This window comes from Dipodomys spectabilis, unplaced genomic scaffold (assembly GCF_019054845.1).
Source record: "Dipodomys spectabilis isolate Male_0828 unplaced genomic scaffold, ASM1905484v1 ptg000264l, whole genome shotgun sequence".
NCBI classification, from domain to species: domain Eukaryota; kingdom Metazoa; phylum Chordata; class Mammalia; order Rodentia; family Heteromyidae; genus Dipodomys; species Dipodomys spectabilis.
The window spans coordinates 3,093,910-3,116,542 of NW_024870941.1; the positions used below are offsets into that span (position 1 = coordinate 3,093,910).

General features: G+C 33.9%; 1 protein-coding gene across 5 annotated transcripts in view; it reads left to right on the forward strand.

Annotated features, from left to right (window-relative positions):
- Phf20l1 (PHD finger protein 20 like 1) overlaps nt 1-22,633 on the forward strand; it is a 99,792-nt gene that overhangs the window by 14,023 nt on the left and 63,136 nt on the right. For 4 of the 5 annotated variants that reach the window (XM_042699998.1, XM_042699995.1, XM_042699999.1 and 1 more), the window contains 3 exons: nt 1,398-1,513; nt 17,679-17,850; nt 18,002-18,086. In XM_042699998.1, coding sequence (XP_042555932.1) covers nt 1,431-1,513; nt 17,679-17,850; nt 18,002-18,086 — 340 coding nt within the window. In that variant the 5' untranslated portion in view covers nt 1,398-1,430. Of the gene's footprint in view, nt 1-1,393; nt 1,514-17,678; nt 17,851-18,001; nt 18,087-22,633 lie in introns of all 5 variants that reach the window. The other variant, XM_042699997.1, reaches the window with a different exon arrangement.

Below are 22,633 nucleotides of genomic sequence, written 5' to 3' on the forward strand. Positions count from 1 at the left end.
TTGATCCTAGCAAATGCTAGTGTAGGTAGTGAACTACCTCTTACCGACCTTTTCCTGGGAGCAGCAAGAAGTCTGGCTTGATTTCTACACATATAAGTAACCTTATGTGTTATACACAGATAAAATTCCTATTAAAATAGCCATGTTTTTCCCTGTACACAAAATACCTCCCAGCCCAAATTCCTGTTAACTTTTAAACAATATTTGCTGATGCTCTAGAAGGAAAAGCTCTTTACTATCCTTCAAACCATGAGTTTTGAGATTGATTTTACATACTTTTATAGTGAGTGTTGATGCTGTTTTGTGGGGTTTTTTTCCCTTACCTATCAGATTCACTCCCAAGACAGAAAAGGGTAGATATATTTTTTGTTTGCTATTATGTTTTGTCTATTACATGTTGTGGTCACACCATTATAAGAGACTACACAGATATGTGTATGTGTGTGTATGTGTTAAACTGGAGGGAGCATAGTGAATAGTAATTTCAAATATCAAAACGTTTTAGGAATCTCTCCGACAATAATAATAGGTTTCTATTTCTCATTGCTGATTATAGTTTGATTAGACTATGCCAACTGTATTTTGATTAGGCTATGTGTTCATCACAAAATGTTGTATTCTTTACATACTGTAGTGAAAACAGCGCACCTCAACTGTGGAAGGTGGCTAGTGTGCCCCATAGTGTAGTAAACCATTTACATGTGAATGACCTAGAGAGAAACAGGTGCTCTTTTTCAGGTTTTAACATGAAAAACACTTATGTTGTTAGTATAAGTATGGTAGTAAAACATTGAACAATACATTCTCAGTGAAGACATTACTGCATATTAAATATGAAAAATCAGTTGCTATCCAGGAGGGGGCAGCAGGTAATGAGACATCCTGATCACAAGAAAAACTATGAGAGGCTGCCTGGCACATGCTCTCTCCTATTTTTTCCATCTTTCTGTATTCCAGGTATATTATTTTGGGTTTTGTAGTGTGAAGCACTAAAATAGTAATTGAACATGAAAATTATGTTTATCCTCTTAAGAATTATAACAATCATTACAGAACAATTCTCTTAACTTTAAAAGATAGAAAATCTTTTAAATATATTAAATACATTTAAGTATATTTAAATATTTAAAATCTATTAGCAAATTTTAATGTCTCATCTTTTTTTCTTTTTAGTTATTACTTCCATATCCCTTTTTCTTAATTCTTTACTGAGAATTCCTGCAGGTTGCACATTATTTTTCCTAGAAACATTGGTTGTTAACTTTTTTAATCAGCTATTCTAAGTTATCATTTATTGTTTAAAAATGATTTAGTTTTAATTTTGCCTGTTCCACCACACTATATCTCCTATGCATTTTATTTATTCGAATCTAACTTTTTTTTTCTTCTTGAGGTAGTGAAAAGAGAATACTGAAGAATAGGCTCTCAAGATGAGTAAAAAACCCCCAAATCGTCCTGGAATCACTTTTGAGATTGGTGCTCGTTTGGAGGCACTGGACTACTTACAAAAATGGTATGGAAAATAGAGAATTTTGACTAATTTGTAGTATCTATAACTTTACATATGTCAGTTAATTACTATTGATCCTGTTGCTAGTAGAGGAGACATTACTATATTGCATTTTGAATATAACTTCATTGGATTTAGATTTTATTCTTTTCTAAAACTGTAGTCAGGTTTATTAAGTATGATCATAATCAGTTTAGATGTTTGAGTCCTGAACATAATGTTCTAGAATATGTGGAATAGAGAGTATTAGTGCTTTTGTATGCCTAACATAAACTATTTGGGGGAGGTGACAAAAGAAGGAATTCAGATAATCATCTTCCTAACTTTTGGATACATTTTGATAGGCCTGTTTTCTTTCCCTTGCCAGAGGATGATTTTCAAACCACAAAGTAATACTATTGATTATTATAGTATTTTTCCATAGTTTAGATCTAGTACTCTCTTTCAAAATGGCACCCAACTTCCTTCTTCCCTAAAAAGCACAGCACTGTAGTAGGATGACTGTTCCAGTAAATGGCAAACAATCCTCTCACAACTCTACTTCTTTCCTTGTTTGGCCATTTGTGGTAAGCTGTCAGTGCAAATACCTCCAACCTTCCCCTTAAAAGTTGTGTAGGAAAAGGTGCCAACCATATGTAAAGGAGAGAAGGGAAGCAGCTTGCAGGGGTCACTGGCCCCCAGTAGGTATAGAAGATTCCCTTTTTCCTAGAGAAGTAGTACCTCATTTAGACTGGCTAACACTACTTGTACTTTCTTGGCAGATGTCCTTTTGTTTCATTCTCAGATCCTTAGCCTCAGAAGGGCTCCTCTTGGAGCAGTGCTACCTGTGCTTCTGCTGAGACCTGTTGAAACTTGGAGCAAGTATCTAGTTGTTTAGCAACTTCAGGACTTTATTTACCAGACATTTTGACATTTTCTGTCATTGCAGCTCCATTAAAACCATAGTGCATTTTTGATTGATTTATATATAGTAAGTCAACTTTCTAAGTTTGCAATGATAGAAATCTTGTTTAATCATGACATTTGACTTTAGACTTTAGAATTCCAGTCTTTTAACATCTCATCTAGAGCTCAGTACACTCTCTGACACCATAGTCTCAGATTCTGCTTTAGTGTATTTGGAAGCTACGGTTTGAAATGGAGGGGCACATTATTCTGCCCCTTTCTTCCAGCTTTATCTTAGTGGGGAGTTCTTTAAAAGAAGGTGGAGAGTGTGCATAGTGTTTCTGAGAAGAAACTTGCCAAGCATGTGGGAACCAGGTAGCAATTCCATCCTAGTAATAATAATAATGTCTCTATATTATTGCCAAATATCAGTGGGGGAAGGAAAGATAGTGGTGGGAAAATGCTTCTAAGAAACACTGCATTAGATCATACAACAGAAGATGAAGGCTTATGCAGTAAGCCTTGTTCTGATTTGGCCAATACGAGTCTATCATTGTGAAGATGCACTACTACATCTATGTGTGATGTAAGAGAACAGAAATAATACTTCTGTTTTGATGTTAATATTTTTTAAGTTCTTGATTCTGTGAATAACTAGTTAATTCTTTTCCATATATTCTTTTTGGCTTTTCAGCAGACAAAGCTGCAGTTGAACTAGCTTCCAGTTTTGGAGAAGCACATAGTTCATTAGTTCTTTAAGTAGTGTTTACAGATAGTACCATAATTTTCATATTGGTGATAAACTTTTGGTAGTGAAATGTTTTTTAATTCAATGACTGTTAAATTTATGATATGGTAGTTAAAAGAAAAAGATTATAAAAGGAGGTACTCGTAGGACTAAATATACTATAGTGTTTTGTGCTTTTAGAGTATTTGGAATTTCAAAGAAGAAGCCAAGTTGTAGGTTCTCATCAGGAAGCACTTACTGCTTATTAGATATGTTAATACTATGTGCAAGTATTCTCTTTGTTGAAGGTTAGGTTCAATCTGCATTACTCCAGTAATGGTCTTGAAGTAACGGGCAGAAAACTAGTATAAATATTATTGTGGTTGAAACGACATCATTGATTTGATATTTTTATCAGATCCTTTATATAAAGACTTTTGCAATTTTGCTTTAGATGGCTTTAAAGCTATGTGCATATTCATAATCTGTAATAAATTCAAATATCTATTATTTTTTGTTTTTTAAATATCAGTAGTATATCAAGAACTAGTTAGCATCAGATTAGTTTTAAATTTAGTATTAAATGGTTAAACACGGAACAACTGCTAAATTGCTTAAATTAATTTATATGTGGCATAAAAGTTCTGTGAGACCATATTGAGACAGTATTCTTAATAGGTTTTAGAGCTAAATGAGATAATAAACTATATTGTATCATATTTATATATCATACAAGGATATTACATTTGTTAAAGTTCTTTCTAGTTTTCATATAATTTTTTAAAATATTTTTCTTTAATATCAGGTATAAGGTTATTTGATTATTGAGAAACAAACTTCTGACATTCTCACGCGTAACAATAGATAATAGTTTAAATATATTGAAACATTTCTCTCCCTCCTTTGCTCTTTCCTCTTTTCTTGCATATTGCTTTTGCATCCTTATTAAATATTTCATCTTCCAAATTCTTTTAAGATTTGAGAATTATTGAGTCATTGGATATAAATGTAGTTTGAACTGTAACAGATACTGGATAGATACAGTTGGACAGGATTCCAAATCTTGCTTACTTTCTTTGTTCCCAAGACATTTACACTAAGCTGTACCTCTGTTATTAAGGAATTAACTTATCACATGTTGATAAATTTCATTTTAAAGAGCATTGTTTCATGCCGATAATCCCAACTTCTCTGTAGGTCCAGGCCAGAGGACCATAAATTCTGGGTCCCAGCCTATGCCATTTAGTGAGAATCGGCCTCAAAATAAAAGTGGGTTGATAGCATAGTTCATAGAGCATAGAGCCTAGCATGTACACAACCCTGGGTTCAGTCCCCATCATGACACAGCAAAACAGTCATAAAAAAATCAGGTGTAAGTGATAATAGCAGAAACTCAAAATGCCAGTAAGCTGATTCTGTTTTGTGTATGTAAGTCTTTTTATGTATAAAAAGGAAGATACATTTTGGTGGGAATCCTAGAATACAATGATAAATTCAGTGTAGTAGTCAGAGATAAAATGAAGTTAAACTCCTGCTTTCAGGTACATATGATTTAGTAGGAACATTTAATCTTTTTTTCTAGAAAAAGTATATTATTACTGCTTAAGTAAGCCATATCATTTACTCCTTATAAAGTTTACAAAATTATCTTAGAAAATATACTGTATTCTTAAGTCTTGACTTATTAGACTTTATTTCCAAAGTGAGCCTACGTCTACATAAGAAAACTCATTGATAATTTGAGTATTTACTAATACCAGTGAGTGTAAGTCCTGAGAAGCAGTTGAGAGGTCACTTACCTTAATTTTACTATTTACTTTTTGTATTTACTTGAGTAAACCCAATTCCCCTGAGAAGCATGGGCTGTTTTAAATTTCAGATGTTCTGTAGTCAGATGTTCTGTAGCTCTTTAATAGTCTGCTTAAGGATAGACTAATGCTAGTTCCCTTAATACAGTTAGTCATTCTCTGTCTCATTTCCATCATATTTCTACCATAACCACTGTCCATTCCTACCTTGACATGCAGTTTTATAGTCTCTAGAAGATAGTGACATTGTATGGATGAAAATGATACAGGTGTTTTAATTCAGGAATACTTTTGGGAAAAGAGAAGGTTTAGAGTTGGAATTATACTTGACACACTGTAAGTGGTTGGGTTTAAATCTAGATAGTTGCTAATTATGTAAGTATGGGTAAGTCTTAGTTCACTTATCCCTAAAATGGAAGCAGTATTACTGGTTTTTTTTTTTTTTTACAGGTTGATTTTTAGGAATCAGTTGAGCATGTATGTTTAAACTTGCTTTGAATTAAACAAATTTAAATATAATTATAAACCATTAACAAATGCAAGGAAAGAGGGAGAGTTGAAGTATCTCTGGGGAGCTGAAGACTTAATCATTAATTTTTAAATGGAGCATTAGTATTGACATGAGAGTGATTTAGAATCGGAAGGAAAAAAATCTGTCATTACAACAAGCTATAGACAATATTTTTTGAGATAGTCAGTTCTTGTATTTTCATAGTCTTATGGCTCACAGAGCACTCTTCAACTATTAACATGTTTGATCAATATGAATATTGTTCGGTAATAAATGATAAAACTGGTATTGACTATTGATTTAACTTATGTTTTCTGATTAGAATTACAGTAGTTACTTTATAGTAAGCAATTTAGTTATTAAAACAAAACAGACAAGTAATATGCTGATGTTAGTCTTAAAAGGAATTTGAAACATAGAGTCAATTTAAAACATTCAGATGAGTTATGCTCTTCTGACTCCTTTTGGAATATTTCTATTTAATTCTCTTCTAGATCTAAAGAAAAGGAAAAGGAAAGATTTAAAAAATGTGGAGATGTCTCAAAGTATCAGAGTTTGATAGAACAGGATAAATTTGAATTGGCAAATGCTGTTTCCACACATTTGGAGGTTTATGAACTGTATGGAACATTTGCAAATGTGAGTTTCTTAAGATGGTCATGAACAGAATTTTAATAGAGTTTGAAATTGAGGGAATTAAGATTGTAGCAAGTACAAATGCCTTTTAATTTAAAAGAAATACATATGTTCTGAATTAAACATTACTTTTTCTGATTGAACTTAGTTACTCAAAAGAAAACATTAGAAGAGATAAGTTGTACAATTTACATTTAGGGTAGGTGAGTGCTCCCATAAAGTAGTATCTGGATTGCATTTTAGAAATGATTCCATATTTATATTACTTTGATGAACTTAAAATTTATAAAAATATTAGTTGAATACTTTTCAAATGGAGATTATTTTTTGTTATATAAAGAAAATTTTTATCCTTTTACATATAAGGTTGTCCAATGTATATATTATTTTTATGACTCAACTACTTTAGAAAAGTTAATTTTAACTGTAGATTCAGAAAAAAAGTATATATAAATATATATTGAGTTTCTAAGTTCACAAATCTTGTCTATGGACTGCAGGTGAGGGACCCTTCTCCAGGGAATTCAAATTTGAATTAGTCTTTGTTCTGAAGTTGATTACACTTAGATAATTACAATTTTTTAATCTTACTGTTTAAGTATACCATCAGTTTAACTACTGGGCAGGTTTATACCAGTGTACAAATGTTTTAATTCCATAATATTAAAATTTTCCATAAAGTAAATCCCTGTTTACTCTTTTTAATGGTGTCAAAGATAGGAACCACCTCTACCCCTATTCTGAAAGGCACAAATAGAAATAAGGCAGCATAGACATACAAAACGTATATGGTTGGTTCTGTTAGTTTTTCTTGATTTCATGTTCTTCCTTTCATTATGTCATTTTTTAACAAGTTTTCTGACCATAAAGGCTTTTTGGGGGGTTGTTTTATTTTTATGCCCATCTAATTTTCTTGTAAAGGAAAGAGATGGTATATTGGAAAAAAAAATAAATTTTAACCAGAAGCCTTAAAATAAGAATTGTAAGTGCAGAGAGATGTTTTTCTGCCTCCAGGTCCTGCCAGTGGGTGTGCAGGAGTGTTAGCTTAGGTTCTTTTGAATGGTAAACTCAAATTTTTTAGAACTCTGTTTTCAGCTCTTTCTTCATAGCATTTTTAAAAAATCTTAGCTTCAGGCAGGTTAATAACAAACCCGATGCTGAAGTAAGAAAGACATGAAAAAGTCAGATATATTCTGTTCAGCTTGCCAGTCACTTAGAAGAAGAGAAAATTGAGTTGAGAAAAATGAAAAAACATAGATAATATTTGTAACAAAAAGAACAGAAAGTTGAGGCACTTGGTTCAATGTCTGTACTATAACCCATTGCCCCATGTACAGATTCTGTAAAGCTTTGAGCCTCAGTTGACTAAGTGGGCTTGGTGTTCATATGCCATCATAATTCCTGACTTACTCTAGTGCTGTATGTCTGGTGTTAAGAAGGGTCCTATATATCCAGCAAGTCTGTTATCTTGTTCTTTGGGATCAGAGAACTTGGGTAAGGCAGGTAAATTTCAGGTATATCTATCCTACAAAGTCAGTCTGAACTTATTCTATGTCTGTGTCATATAAAGGCAATAGGTTAGACCAAGAGAGAAGACATTTTTATTAGTTTATCTGACATTGGGCCAGATTGTACTCATCACATACAATTCACATACATATTTCTATATCCCTAACATCATTCCTTCTGAATGCTATTCTTGTGTGTGCTAACTTTTCAGGCTGGTCACATCATGTTAAGTGATGGTTTTTTTGTTTTTTGGTTTTTTTTTTGCTCAAGTAATCAGCACAACTCCTTCTCCATCTCCACTTTGAAAACCTGTATTTTTTTTTTTTTTTTTGGTCCGGTCGTGAGGCCTAAACTCTGGGCCTGGGCACTGTCCCTCAGCTCTTCACCTCAAGGCTAGCACTCTATCATTTGAGCCACAGCACCACTTGTGGCTTTTCTTTTTGCTTGTGTAGTGCTGAGGAATCGAACCCAGGGCCTCATGCATGCAAGGCAAGCGCTCTACCACTGAGCCACCTTCCCAGCCAGCCCGATGGTTTATTTTTTGATGGGAGCTGATTAAAATCCATTTATCTGTTGTAGTTAACTACTAAGAAGAATATATTGATTGCAGTTCTAGTTTGCTGAATGGACAGAACTAGCATCTGCCACTTTTCTAGGTTTTCAGTTTTGGTCTTAAATGATATTCTTTTAGCTGAGGAAGTAGATGCTACTTTTTTAATTTTGTGTCTCCAATATCAGTAATACAATTCTTAAAATAAATGTAAATACTATTTCCAAAGAAAAAAGTCATAGAAATATTTCAGTTTTGCATTATTTTAACCTGTTGTAGTATCTTTGTGTTAGAACCTGTTAAGATTTGAAACATCATAATTACTGACCAATTGAAGATCATCAAGTACACAATGCAGAGTCCATAATAATTAAACATATAGCTTAACCAGGTGCCAGTGACACATGCTTGTAATCTTACTCAGGAGGCTGAGATCTAAAGATGGAAGTTCAAAGCCAGCAAAGGCAGGAAAGCCTAAAATGCCAAATTGGAGCCAGGGCTCAAATAGTAGAATATAAACTATGAGCAAAAAAGCCAAGGGAAAGTGTGAAGTCTTTTCAGGCTGTAGTACCAATACCACACGTGAGCTCGCGCGCGCGCGCGCACACACACACACACACACACACACACACACACACACACACACACACTTGAACAAGTTATGGAACCTCTCAGAGCTTTTGTCACTCAAAAATTAGGAAAGAGCTGTGTGCTGGTGGCTTAAACCTATAATCCTAGGTTCTTAGGAGGCTAAGATCCAAGTACTGCAGTTTGAAATCAGCTGGGGCAGGAAAGTCCCATGAGAGTCCTATCTCTAATTAACCACCAAAAAGCTGGAAGTGGAGCTGGGGCTCTATAGATAGAACACTAGCCTTGAGTTAAAAGCCTAAGGAGTGGTATCCAAGCCTTGAGTTCAAGCCTCAAGTGTGATGGTTTATAATTCCAGTGCTTGATAGGTTGAGACAGGAGAATCTTTCATTTGAAGCTATCCTAGGCTTCATAGTGACTTGCACGATAGCCATGACTACATAGCAAGCCCCTGTTTTTTAAAAAGTTATCAGTAAGGCTGTGAAGGTAGCTCAGTGGTAGAGTGCTTGCCTTGCATGCATGAGGCCCTGGGTTCGATTCTTCAGCCCGGCAGAAAAAGCCAGCAGAAAAAGCTGGAAGTGGTATTATGGCTCAAGTGGTAGAGCGCTAGCCTTGAGCTGAAGAGCTGAGGGACAGCGCCCAGGCTCAGAGTTCAGGCCCCAGGACCAACTAAAAAAAAAAAAAAAAAAGTGATCAGTAATAGTGTTTCAGATAGGGTTTGAGGATTAACGAAGACCCTGATCATTAAGAATTTAGTATTGTGTGTGGTTACTTGGTAGATACTTAATAAACATTTCAACTATTAAATAATATGAATGATAGTCATTTTAAGAAGGCAGAATCAAAGATATGTAAACAAATATGACTAAAAAAGATTTTTTGAATGCTAAATATTAAGTAGAGGTAGGCAACTTCAGTGTAACAGAATCTTAATTTTTCTGGAATAACTAGGTCTGCAAAAAATCATAGTATATAAATGCTGAGCCCAGTGCTGGTGAAAAGAAGAGTGTAGAGGTAGAGAGAATTGATGAAAGTCCACTGGATTCTTGTGGTAGAAAATGTGGTGGAAAGAAAAGTTACAAGCAGGTGGAACTGACAGTTTATATTAAACAGGTGCCATGAGATGTTCAGGTCTGTAAAGACTTGAGAAGTAATGTGCTGAGAGAATTAGCATTTATAAGCTATTTATTATCTGAATGTTTTTAAAATTGTAGATTATTTTGTATTTTTACTTCAGGTGGAATATCACATACAAATCAATCAAAAGTTGTTTTCAGTTTTTTAAAGTGAAAAATTACCAGTTTCTAAAAGCACTGAATTCTAAAACAATAATAGTGTTACATTTACAATATGATTATCAGTGGGTGAGGATGAATACAAAGCATATTGTAAATCTTAAGTATTTCCCTGAGAGGGTAAAAATATTAAGGAGTTACACTGTGTTTGCTTTGGATTACATTTTACCTTTTTTTTTATTTTTTTATTGTAAAGATACTATACAGAGGGTTACAGTTACATGAGCAAGGTAATGAGTATACTTCCTATTGAGCATTGTTACCCCCTCCATTGTTTTCCCCTTACCATCTACCTTGATTTTTATTTGGCAAATAATCTTTCTCTTGACAATCATGTAAGGCAGTTCTTATCTGCTTCTAGCTCTTCTAATTTTAATCATTTTGATGAATATTATGTTATGAATGAAGCCCTTATCCATAAAAATATTTAAGTTAATGCTCATTCTGTAGGATTCTGCTAACATGCACATTATGTTTTATCACAAACATTTCAACTCTGTGTCCTGTATGACCATCCTTCAAAACTTAAAAGCATCTTCACCAAGAGAATATTTCTTTTAAAAATACTCTTCTTGAATGCTAGTATAAAAATATTATATCTTAATTAGTTATTACCTTATTAGTGTGATTCACCTTGTTATGTGATTTACTTTTCTTTGCTGAAATGAATGAAATGAATAAGGAACTGTTGATTTCTAAATTGACAGAAATGACAAATTTTGCTGTCTTATCAACTTAAATATTTAATATATAAATTGAGGAGAATTTAAGGAAACTTTTGCCTTTTTATTAACATTATATTGTGGCTAGGACATTTAGTTAGGACATTCTGCTCTGTTCAAGGAGTTATAAACTTATTATTAAGTAGTAATCAGTTCTAGTTTAAGTGCAGTGAGCACTGAATCGTAAGTTTATCTGGGAATTTCCCTTATCTTCCTATAGTTGTCTTTCTTTTTGAATATAGGTAAAAATCTGGTATACCAGGCTAGACGACAAGTCAGAATGAGTTCCTTAAATTCAAATAGTGATGACTTGTTTTATTGTCTTTAGATTGAATGCAAAGTGATTAAAAAAACATTAGATGTTGTGTCAGACATAGTAACATTCTTACTATTCCTTATGTCTTTGAACTTATTTTAGGATGAATTGTATTTCTTGAATTTTCTGAAAATAAACTTTGTTATTCAGGCTTCAAAGTAGATTCCCCAGAGCATTGCAGGCCATCCCTTACTTATATTGATATCAGTGTCACTCATCAGCCTTTCTTGGAACAGTGTCTGAATTTTAGAGAGGAAAGGCAGATAATGGAGATTCTATAGTAATTTGAAGTGACAGGTGATAATAGGTATGAGAGCTCTATGTAGACTTTTAATGTTGAAGAATCAGTTTGTGAAGTTGCCTTCTCTCCATCTTTTTCTATTGAACACTTTTGAGGTGACAGCTTTGGTTGTTTTCTTTTATACTTGTCCCAAATCATGGTTTTGGCATCTTACCTGAGACTTTACACTCTGAAACTCTGTTCGCTCATTTAAATATTTTCCCAATTCAGTCATAAATGTCTTGGACTGAGCATAATCACTATTCTTTAACAGTTTCCTAGGATTTAGCCTTCAACAAAATGACAAAAACAAAAACATGAACACCATATCTTCCAAATTCAGTAAGAAAATCTTATGTCAATTTGAGTAAAACATAAATAGTGAATCAAAATGATAATACTGTATTCCGAGAAAGGGAAGCATTTTTTAATCCATTTATTCAACAATATTTTTCTCTCACTGTGTGTATGTATCAAAGCATTATTACTGTGGAACATCGGCTATAACAGGGAAATGATTTCACTGTGTAGAACTATATGTTAAATTCTAATTTTCTTCATTTTTCATGTGTTGCAAAGATCTTGATGTTATGATTTTCCCCCCTAAGGTATACATTGATCACTAAATTAAGTGCAAATTTAGACCCTTTGGTGTCTATAGAACAAAGGTTCATCTAGTAGTGTTTCATTTTTAAATCCTAAAAGTTGGAACCAAGTTAACAAGTCCATCTTTTATTATGAGTTCTTGAGAACAGATACCACATTCTTCTTGTCTCTGAATCCACATTGGCTACTCTCTAACCTAAAGTCCTATGACTGTTTTAAGGAAATGTTCATCAACAAATTAATTACGTTCTGTGTATACATTACCCTTGTGTACCATTTAAATCTACACTCTTCTAGTGCCCCAAGTCTTATCATGGGTAAAGTCTCCCAAGAACTTTCAGTAAACTTCCTGAAAGTCTGAACTATTGAAGCATACTATGTGGCCAGTTTCATTATATATAATGTCATCCTTCAGATAACAGGCCTTATCTTTTTTTGTCCTATTGGCATGGGGCCTACGTTTTTGTGCAAGTTAGTCTTTGCTTTGAATAGTGTCTGTACCATTAATATTTTTTGACTGGTCTTCATCTTTAGATGGAGACTATGTTATCTATAATGTGGAGAGTAGCCAAAAAAATCAATTGAGACTGTTTATATAAAGAGCAGTCAACCTGTAGTAAGTAAACAATACAATGACTGATATACATATGACAATAAATATTCTTTCCTTCTCCTTAACTGACTCTTAAGTCTATTAATGATTGGAGTTATGATTTTTTTTTTGTCAGCAGCTCATAGCAAGTGTCTGTCTTACTAAGTGTTCAAGTATTGTTGAATGAATGAATAGAAATTCAGAAATTCTTGATAATCATATCATTTCTTACATGTTTAAAATTCAAAATTCAAATGGGCATGCCTGTAAACACCAGTATTCAGAAACTCAGGCATGAAGATGGAGAGTTCAAATCCTTCCTGGAATATATAAAGTCCTAGAAAATCAAAATTTGAGTAGGAAACTTTGTGGAAAGCTAAATAGGTTATAATCTTGATGATCTCAATTACTTACTTAATTCTTGGCCTTAATCATAAATTTATCATTCTCCCTAGTTATTTATTCTGTTATTTATCTTGAAAGAGGTTTCCTACAATGTAATTTTTAACCTGACTGTTGTTTCAAGACTTCAGCCAACAAAATTTGAGATATCAGAAAAAACATAAGTTACTCAAAGATTCAATTGAGGTTAACATTACTTAAATTCATTTACATTGCCATTCTTAACTAAAATAGAGCTGTGAATTGGGCCTAGTGGCTCATGCCTATAATCCCAGCTACTTGAGAGGAGGGAGTAGGATTGTGATTTGAGACCAGCCTACATGTAAATATCATGAGACCCTAGTGAAACAATGCAATTGTGATGATTCACAGCTATAAACCCAGCAACAATGAAGGTAGGATTGAAGTTTGATGTAAACCCCAGTTAAAAACCTATGAGACTTTATGAAAAGTAACTGAAGTATTAAGGGCTAGTAGTATGGCTGAAGTGTTATAATGGTTCTAATGTTGAGGTTCAAATCCAAGTTTTTCAAATAAAATAAAGAGAAAAAGGGAAAGATAATGTATTTAATTTTATTACTTGAACCAGCTTATTACTTGAGAAAAGTTTTACTATATATTAGCATAAATTTTGAATTTGAAAAAACTTAGTTTTTCTGACAATTTAGACAGTGAACAGCATAAGAAAATAGAAGTGCTTATGTTATAAGAAGAATATATCAATTTTTATAAGTGACACAAAATCTCTTCATAGTAGCTAATGAATGCTGCAATAAAGGACAGACAGTCGACAGTCTTATCCTAGGCTTCTCTTAGTGCTGTTGACAATTTTCATGTTTAAGAAATTAGAGCAGCAAAAGCAAAATGAGAGCAACCTTGAAAAAGATGTTTTTTGATTCTTTATGACTTGTACAGGCATGTCTACCTCAAGAGTGTGTGAATACCATAGATTTCCTTGTTTATGCTTTTCTATACTGGAATGTAGCCTTGCATCAATTTTCCTAAAAAGGTTCAGACCTAAGTTAAGGTCTTGGGGAAAACATGCAGATTATCTTCCTTTAATGTTACATCTTATCCCTTCTAAGCACTCTGAGTGGCCATTGTGTGTCTTGTCTCTGTGCTGGGGACTAGGAAGATGAGCATGGCTCAGTTTACACCCAGAGCTTACCAGCTGCAGTAGTATTTTTGCATCATGCTCCTTACCTGTGTTCTTTCTCCACAAATGTTTAATGAACATTTCCTGAAAAGATGAGTGACATAATTCCCTATGTTTTCTGGAATGTATTTTCATCTATGGATGTTTTTTTTTGGTCATAGGGCTTCAACTCTGGGCCTGGGCACTGTCCCTGAGCATTTCAGCTCTAGGCGAATGCTCTACCACTTGAGCCACAGCACCATTTCTGGTTTTCTGGTAGTTTATTGGAGATAAGCATCTCAGGAACTTTCCTGCCCAGCCTGGTTTTGAACCACAATCCTCTGATCTCAGCCTCCTGAGTAGCTAGGATTACAGGCATGAGCCACTGGCACCTGGATAACAGTTTAATTTTCTTAAATTCAGTGTTTTCCTAGCATATTTGATCCTGTTACCTTTTTTTTTCTTGTGTTACATGTTGCAATGTCTCCATCTCCAAGAATAAAAACTGTCCACAGTAGTCAGTTTTGGTACCTGTTGTAAGAATGGAAGGGAATTTAAGGATGTTTCCATACAAGTGGCTACATGTTAAGTCCTGAACCATGAGTAGATGAAGGGAAGGGCAGTCTAGAGCTGAGAATAAACAATATAATGTAGAAAAGCACACATGGCTTGACCAAGCATGGTATGTTCAGTATCATGAGATAAAAATAAGATGAAATGTCAAGAGAGCTAAAAAGTTATATTAGAGACAAATTCAGGTTATTGAGATGAATAAAAGACCTTTTATGACACAGTTGTTCCATAAAACAAAAATTTCAATGTTTTATGTATTTAAAGCTGAGATTCCATAGGGAAAGCAAAAATTGCAAATTTATCCAAATATAGAAAAGTTTTGCTATTGGGTTCTTGGTGTTATTTATTTAATCAAATTTGTTTTAAAACTTGTCACCTAAATGGCAATACTGCCCAAAGCTATATTCAATGCAAAACTCATCAATATCCCAACAACATTCTTTAATGAAATAGAAGAAGCAATCCAAAAATTCATAATGAATACTAAAAGACCCTGAATAGCAAAAACAGTCCTTAGTGGGAAAAACAGTTCTGGAGGAATATCAATGCCAAATACCAAACTCTATTATAAAGCTGTAGTTATTAAAACAGCTTGGTACTAGTACATGAACAGGCCTGAGGAGCAATGGAAAAGGATTGAAGACCCAGAAGTGATTTCACAGACCTATGACCACCTAATCTTTGATAAGGGAACCAAGATTATCAGATGGAAGAAAGTCTCTTCAACAAATGGTGCTGTCAGAATTGGCTATACATGTGTAGAAAATTGAAGTTAGATCCTTATATATCACCCTGCACTAGAATCAAAGACTTTGAGGTAAGAGCAGATACCCTGAAAATATTGTAGGAAAGGATAGGGAATACACTAGGGCTCCTTGGCACAGGTCAAACCTTCCTAAATAAAGATTCAGAAACACAACAAATCAAAGAAAGGCTGGATAAATGGCACTGCACTAAACTGCAGAGCTTCTTCATGGCAAAGGACATACTAGCAAGAGAAGTAGAAAGTCCACAGATTGGGAGAAGATGTTCACTAGCCATATAACAGACAAGGCAAGAGCTCAAAAAATAAAACCCCCCAAAACAAATCCTCAAACAACCACTCCATTAATAAGTGGACTAAAAAATTAAAAAGAGACTTCTCTGGAAAGAAAATAAGAATAGCTGATAGGCACATGAAGAAATGTTCAACAACTCTGGCCATAAAAGAAATGCAAATCAAAACTACATTGAGATTGTACCTCACCCCAGTTAGAATGGCCATTATCTAGAAAACAAATAGTAACACATGCTGGTGGAGATGTGGCGGAAAGGGAACACTACTACACTATTGGTAGGAATGTCAACTAGTTCAACTACTCTGGAAAGCAGAGCTTTCCACATAGAGCTCCTCTATGATTCGGCAATTCCATGTCTGGGTCTTTTCCCAAATGACCACAAACAAGGCCACACTAAAGCTACAAGCACAACTATGTTCATTGCAGCATTTACCATAGCTAAGATATGGAACCAACCCAGATGCCCCTCAGTAGGTGAACAGATCAAGAAAATGTGGTATATATACACAATGGAAGTCAATGCCTCCATCAGAAAGAATGACATTGCCCCATAAGGAAATGAAAGGACTTTGAAAAAAGTCATATTAAGTGAAGTAGCCAGCGACAAAAAGACAGTCTCCATGGTTTCCCTCATTTGTAATAATTAGTATATGTCTAGTATAGCCCTATCAGAGGATCACAATAGCTCAATAGTTATGTACATAGGATCATATAAATTGATGCTAATCAAAATGAACTCCAAGATATGGAAACAAGGTTTTTTTTTTGTTTGTTTTTTTTCTGTGTTTTTGTTTTTTTTTAATGTACAGTGTGACATTATTTCTTTTTTTCCTTTGGTTTATTCCATGTTGTCACTGTTTTGTATTTTGGTACCTTGTGTCTTGTATATATGTTTATACAAGGGAAGGGGAATAATAAAATGGTGAGACAAAGGACAAAGGGTGAATTACAACAGTGATATTCACAGTACAGTATGTTGGCAATGAACTTTACAACTTAGTAGGGGAGGGGACCCGCAGAGGGGAAGGAAGGTAGGAGAGAACAAGGGAGGGGGGTAACAATGTTCAACAAGAAATGCACTCATTGCCCTACTTATATAACTAACCCCTCTGATGTCATTCTTATAATAAAATTTAAAAAACATGTTGCCTATAGTATTATTTGTATACTAAAATTAGATTTTAGTATATTATAGTATATTAGGATATAGATGATGAGGCGATTTTCTTTCTAAAAACTCTCGTGAACTAATTTTCTAGTTTGGAAGTAATCATAGAAGAATCATCACACATGAAGGCAAAGCAGTGACCTGTTTTATACTTTAAGATTGAAGGCTTTACTGAGCTTTTTCTTAGTATCATTTATGTTCATTATAAAACATTAGAACAGAGAAAAAGGTATACTTAGGCCACATAGAGATAGATGTACATGTTGGCATATTCTTGTGTTTTATTTTAAACATAATTTATATATTATTCTATGTAATCTATATATTGTGCTGCTTGCATATTTTCACATCATAAATTCCTTGTAAACATCACATTTGAAGACTAATAATCTACTCAGTATACATTTTATTGTTTGTGCACTCTTCAGTTTTTTCAGACATATTTCAGGTGGTTTCTGTTTTCTCTGCCATACAAATCATACTTTGCTTATCAATTTCCAGAATTGAAAATCTTGGGACATTAAAATAGAAATATGTTTAAAGCCCTTGATTCACGTCAGGAGTACTTCAAACAGTAATTTTTGCCCCCACTTGAAGTATATCAAATAGGTTTTTTCCTCAGATCTTGATACAATTCATTAACAAAAGACAATAATAAGGCAAACTTTATGGGTTTAATAGTTCAAAAATATGGACATAGTATTTTTGTTGATAGTTTTAATGATAAGCAATAGTTAAATCTATTTCATACTTTAGATAAACAAATACAAGTATTTCCTCTTGATATGAGGCTTTTTTATTTTTGAGGTATCCATCACGAATTGAAAAAATTGACTATGAGGAGGGCAAGATGTTAGTCCATTTTGAGCGTTGGAGTCATCGCTATGATGAATGGATTTACTGGGATAGCAATAGGTTGCGACCCCTTGAGAGACCTGCACTAAGAAAAGAAGGACTAAAAGATGAGGAAGATTTCTTTGTAAGTAGCAAGATTTTTTTCATTTGCAACTTTTGTTAAATTGTAATGATACGTTTTAAAAGGATTGTGTTAAATTTTACAAAGCTTGTTTATGTTAAGGAAATGCATATGTATTATACATGGAATTGATCTTAAAAGTTGTTTAAAATAGGATTTTAAAGCTGGAGAAGAAGTCCTGGCTCGTTGGACAGACTGTCGCTATTATCCTGCCAAGATTGAAGCAATTAACAAAAAAGGTATGTATTTGAAATGATCTGAAATGTAAAATGGGATCAAGAGAAAAATTTCATTATATTTTAAATTATAATTAGTTATGGGATCATTGCATACAGCTTTTTTACTGAATAAACTTTCTGTTAATAATAGATGTTGGAAACATTCTTATATTTCATAGAATAAGATGGCATGTGAATTGCTGCTTGAATAAACTAGTTAAGTTAGTAGAGGTAATTGGTTAAGTTTTTATCTTAAAATTTCCGGGCTTATATGAATTTTATATCTACTTTGGTATTTCCAGTTCATGACTAAGTTATATTGAGATGCTCATCTCAATGAAGTATGAGGAAAGGTTAAAAATTAAAGATAAGGGGGAAATTCTATTCAGTTTTACTTGTGAGTTAAATATATACAGTATTTTTTTAAGAAAAGAACATGAAACTTAACCAGTTGACTGATTGTCTTTATTGTACTTCTTTTCTCTTCCCTTAAGTACTATCTACAAATAATTGAATTATTTAAGTGTTCAGAAATGTTGAAAATAATGCAAAAGTCAAATGTGTTAGGATGGTATAAGGCTAGGAAACCTTGTGAACAGATAAATGAGCTTATGAAGTAGAATTTAGTCAGGTGCTGGTGGCTTATGTCTGTAGTCCTAGGTACTGGGGAAGCTGAGATCTGAGGATCATGGTTTGAAGGTAGCTCAGGTAGGAAAGTCTATAAGACTTTTTATCTACAGTTAGCCAGCAAAAAGCCAGAATTTGAGCTGTGGCTCAAATGATGAGTGCTAACTTTTAGCACAAAATTTCAGGGGCAATACCCTGAGTTCAAGCTCTAGGACCAGCACACACACACAAAAAAAAAAAAATAAAGAAAGAAAGAATTTATCAAGTAAATAATTTGGAATGTCACGAAGAAGTAAAACTATTCCTGTTTTTTAAAGAAGATCTTGTACCTAACTGACTCTATAGCCTCCTCCAAGCTACTAGAGGTGATTCAAAACGCTGGTAAAATAACAGGGTATAAAATCAATCCACAAAAGAGTCAGAAGCTTTTCTGTATGCCAACAATGAGGAGATTGAGACTGACATTGGAAAACAACTCCATTTTCAATAATCTCAAAAATACAAGACACAAAAAAGAAAAAAATATACAAAAGACAAACAACAAAACACAAAATGACTTAGGAATTAACCAAAGATATGTAGCATGTCTATAATGAAAACTTTAAAAATTTAAAGAAGGAAATTGAAGAAGACTTAAGGAAATTCCAAGACCCCAAAGCAATCTACAAATTCAATGCAATAAACCTCAAAATCCCAACATTATTCTCCAATGAGATAGAGAAAGGAGTCCAAAAATTCATATGGAATAACAAAAGACCCCAAATAACAAAAGCAATTCTTAGTAGGCAGAATAGTGCTGGAAGAATAACAATAGCAAACTTCAAACTGTATGACAGACATAATAAAAACAGCTTGGTACTAGCACAAAAATAGGCCTGAAGATCAAGGGAAGAGAAGAGAAGACTCAGAAATAAATCCACTGACCTACAGCCATTTAATATTCAATAAGGAACCCAAAACATAGGCTGGAAGAAAGACAGCCACTTCAAAAAATGGTGCTGGCAAAACTGGATTTCCACAGGCAGAAAACTGAAACAATATCATTATATATGTCCTTGCACCAGTATCAATACCAAATAGATTAAAAACATCAATGTAAGACCTAAAAGCACAAAACTATTACAGGAAAGAGTAGGGGAAACACAAGGGCTCCTGGGCCCAGGTAGAAACTTTCTGAGTAAAGATCCACAAGGACAGCAAATCAAAGAAAGACTTTATAAATGGGACTGCATCAAACTAAAAAGTTTCAGTGTGGCAAAAGATATACATACCATCAAGTTAAAAAGACCACCTACAGAATGGGAGACTTTTGCCAACTACATATCGGAAATGGCCTAATATCCAGAATATACAGAGGACTTAATAAATTAAACCCTCAGAAACCAACAACCCAATTAATAAATGGGCTAATGAGCTAAAGAGAGTTCTCACAAGAAGTAAAAATGGCCAATAAACACATGAAGAAACACTCAATATCTTTGGCCATAAAGGAAATGCAAATCAAAACAAGATTGAGATTCCACTTCACCCCAGTTAGAATGGCTGTTGCATGGAAACTAACAGTATAATGCTGGCAAGGATGTGGCCCTCTAGTACTCTGTTGTGGAAGTTCCTCAAAAATTAAACATAAAACTATCCTTTGATCCAGCAATTCCACTTCTGAGGCCACCAGCACAATCATGTTAATTGCAGCACTATTCACCATAGCTGAGATGTGGATTGAGCCTAGATGTCCCTCAGTGGACGAGTAGATCAAGAAAATGTAGTGTATATACAGAGTAGAATTTTACTCTTCCATTAGAAAGCACAATATTGTACCATTTGTAAAGAAATAGAAAGACTTGGGAAAATGTTAAGTGAACTAGGTCAGGCCAGGGGAGAAAAGGATCCATTTTTTCCTTGATGTAGAAGGTAGATTAGCTTACAAACTCAGCAAGTAAATACATTAGGTGGTATGCAAGTGAATACAAATGTATTGACTGAAATACAGTAGGTTCAAGGGAGAACTCAAATAGTGTAAGTTTTTGGAAATCAAAATTCAACAAAATAAAACACCAGGAAGCAAGTTCTCATAAGGGATGGAGTAGGGTCAAAGGAAAACAGATAAATGATGAGGACAAGAGGGAACATACAGAGAAGAATCCAGTGTATACCCTACAAAATTAAGAAGAATGAGGAGAGGAATGGATAGGGGGAGGGATGAGTGAGAGTGTTAAATGGATGAATTAATCAAGCTACATTGCACTCATAAACAGCTTGATTAAAAAAAAAAATAAAATCTATAACTATGTAGAAAAAGGAATTTGGAAAGGAATAAAAATTTGCTTATTTTTTGAAAATATACTTAAATATTTTATGTTTAAAACTTCTCATTTTGAAATATTTAAATGTCTATTTCAAGTTAGTTATATGTTTTCTATTATAATTTCTTAATCTTGACTACTTACTATTTTTCTAAAGAAGCAAATTGAGTGACAGCTTCCTGACAAGAATGGCACTTGGGAGTGCAAGGGAACGGATGACATTGTCTAAAAATAAATGCATTTTATAAAAATACATTTTTAAAAAATGCACTTGACTTATCTGTAACTCCTGTAATAACAAGAAAAAACTTTTTAAAAAAAGAGTGACACTTGGTCTAACAAGATATACTTTCTTTAAACCTAGCCTAAAAGAGATATAACTTAACAAAAGAAGAGAAAATTTCTGCAGAAGAAAGCTGCCTAGAAAAGAAATGAGAGAGCCTTGCTATTTCAAGGAACTATGAATTGTTAGGAATGAAGATTTGCTTTATAGGGGATAGGCTATAGACAAAGAGGTCAGTGGGAAGCAAGGGTTTTAAGGCAAACATTAAGTGGGCCGTCAGTGAGCTACTGATGCTGACATCCAAGGATCACAGTTGGAATTCAGCCAAGGCAGAGAAGGGTATTAGAATCTTATCTCTTTGGTTAACCAGCAAAATCCCAGAAGTAGAGCTGTGGCTCAAGTGGTAGAGGGCTATCCTTGAGCAACAAAACACTGGTACAGCACCTACGTAGGACCTGAGTTCAAGCTCCAGGACTGGCATGCGCACACACACTAAATGTGAAAAAATAAATCACAGTGGTTTTCCTCATAATGATGATATAACTGCAGAAATTTTAACTCCATTATTATTGTGATTAATTAAAAGCTATATATGTCTATAGCTTTATTACTCACTACATACACATGCAGGTTATTTCTCCTTTTCCAGTGGAAAACGTATACTTCTATAGAGTTGTGTTCTGGCACTTACATGCAATGTTCAGAACCCCTAAGTGTCTAGTTCAGAGTGTGGTGCATAGTAGGCAGTGAAAAACAGTCTCTAAAAGGGAGATAAATGATTATTTTTTTTTCTGGAAGATAGAAGGATCCACTCAAAACAAAGCAGAATCAAACAGTGTTCTTCAGTTGAGAATAGATCCTTTAAGTATAAAGAGCTTTGGGACTTTCCAAGCTTCAAGTTCCCTAGGGATATGTGTGTGTACAGTTATATGTACTCTCACACATATCACACTCAGAAACGAAAAACACTCTTATTCTTTTATCCTGTCTGTTTAACCACAGACATCTATAGAAAATGAAGTTTAAGTTGTTGGAGAATTGATGATACTAATACTATGATTACTGTGATTTTAGGATTAGCTCCTTTGAGCCCTTAGTGAAATATTGGCAGCTAGTGTTTATTTTGTGAGCATCTCTACTAGAAGTATTAATTCTGTGATTTTTAAATGAGTCTGCCTCTTCTAAAAACAAAAAAGACACAGGAAACCTTCAATTTGTTGTCTAAGTAAAAATGAACAGTTAGAAATTGTCAGATAGCTTGCAGAAATGAAGTAAAGGATCTGAGCAGTGTATAAGGAGCTGACTGAGTCTTCATCAGCTGGTGATCCTTGAGGAGTGAGTGGAGTTAGACAAGT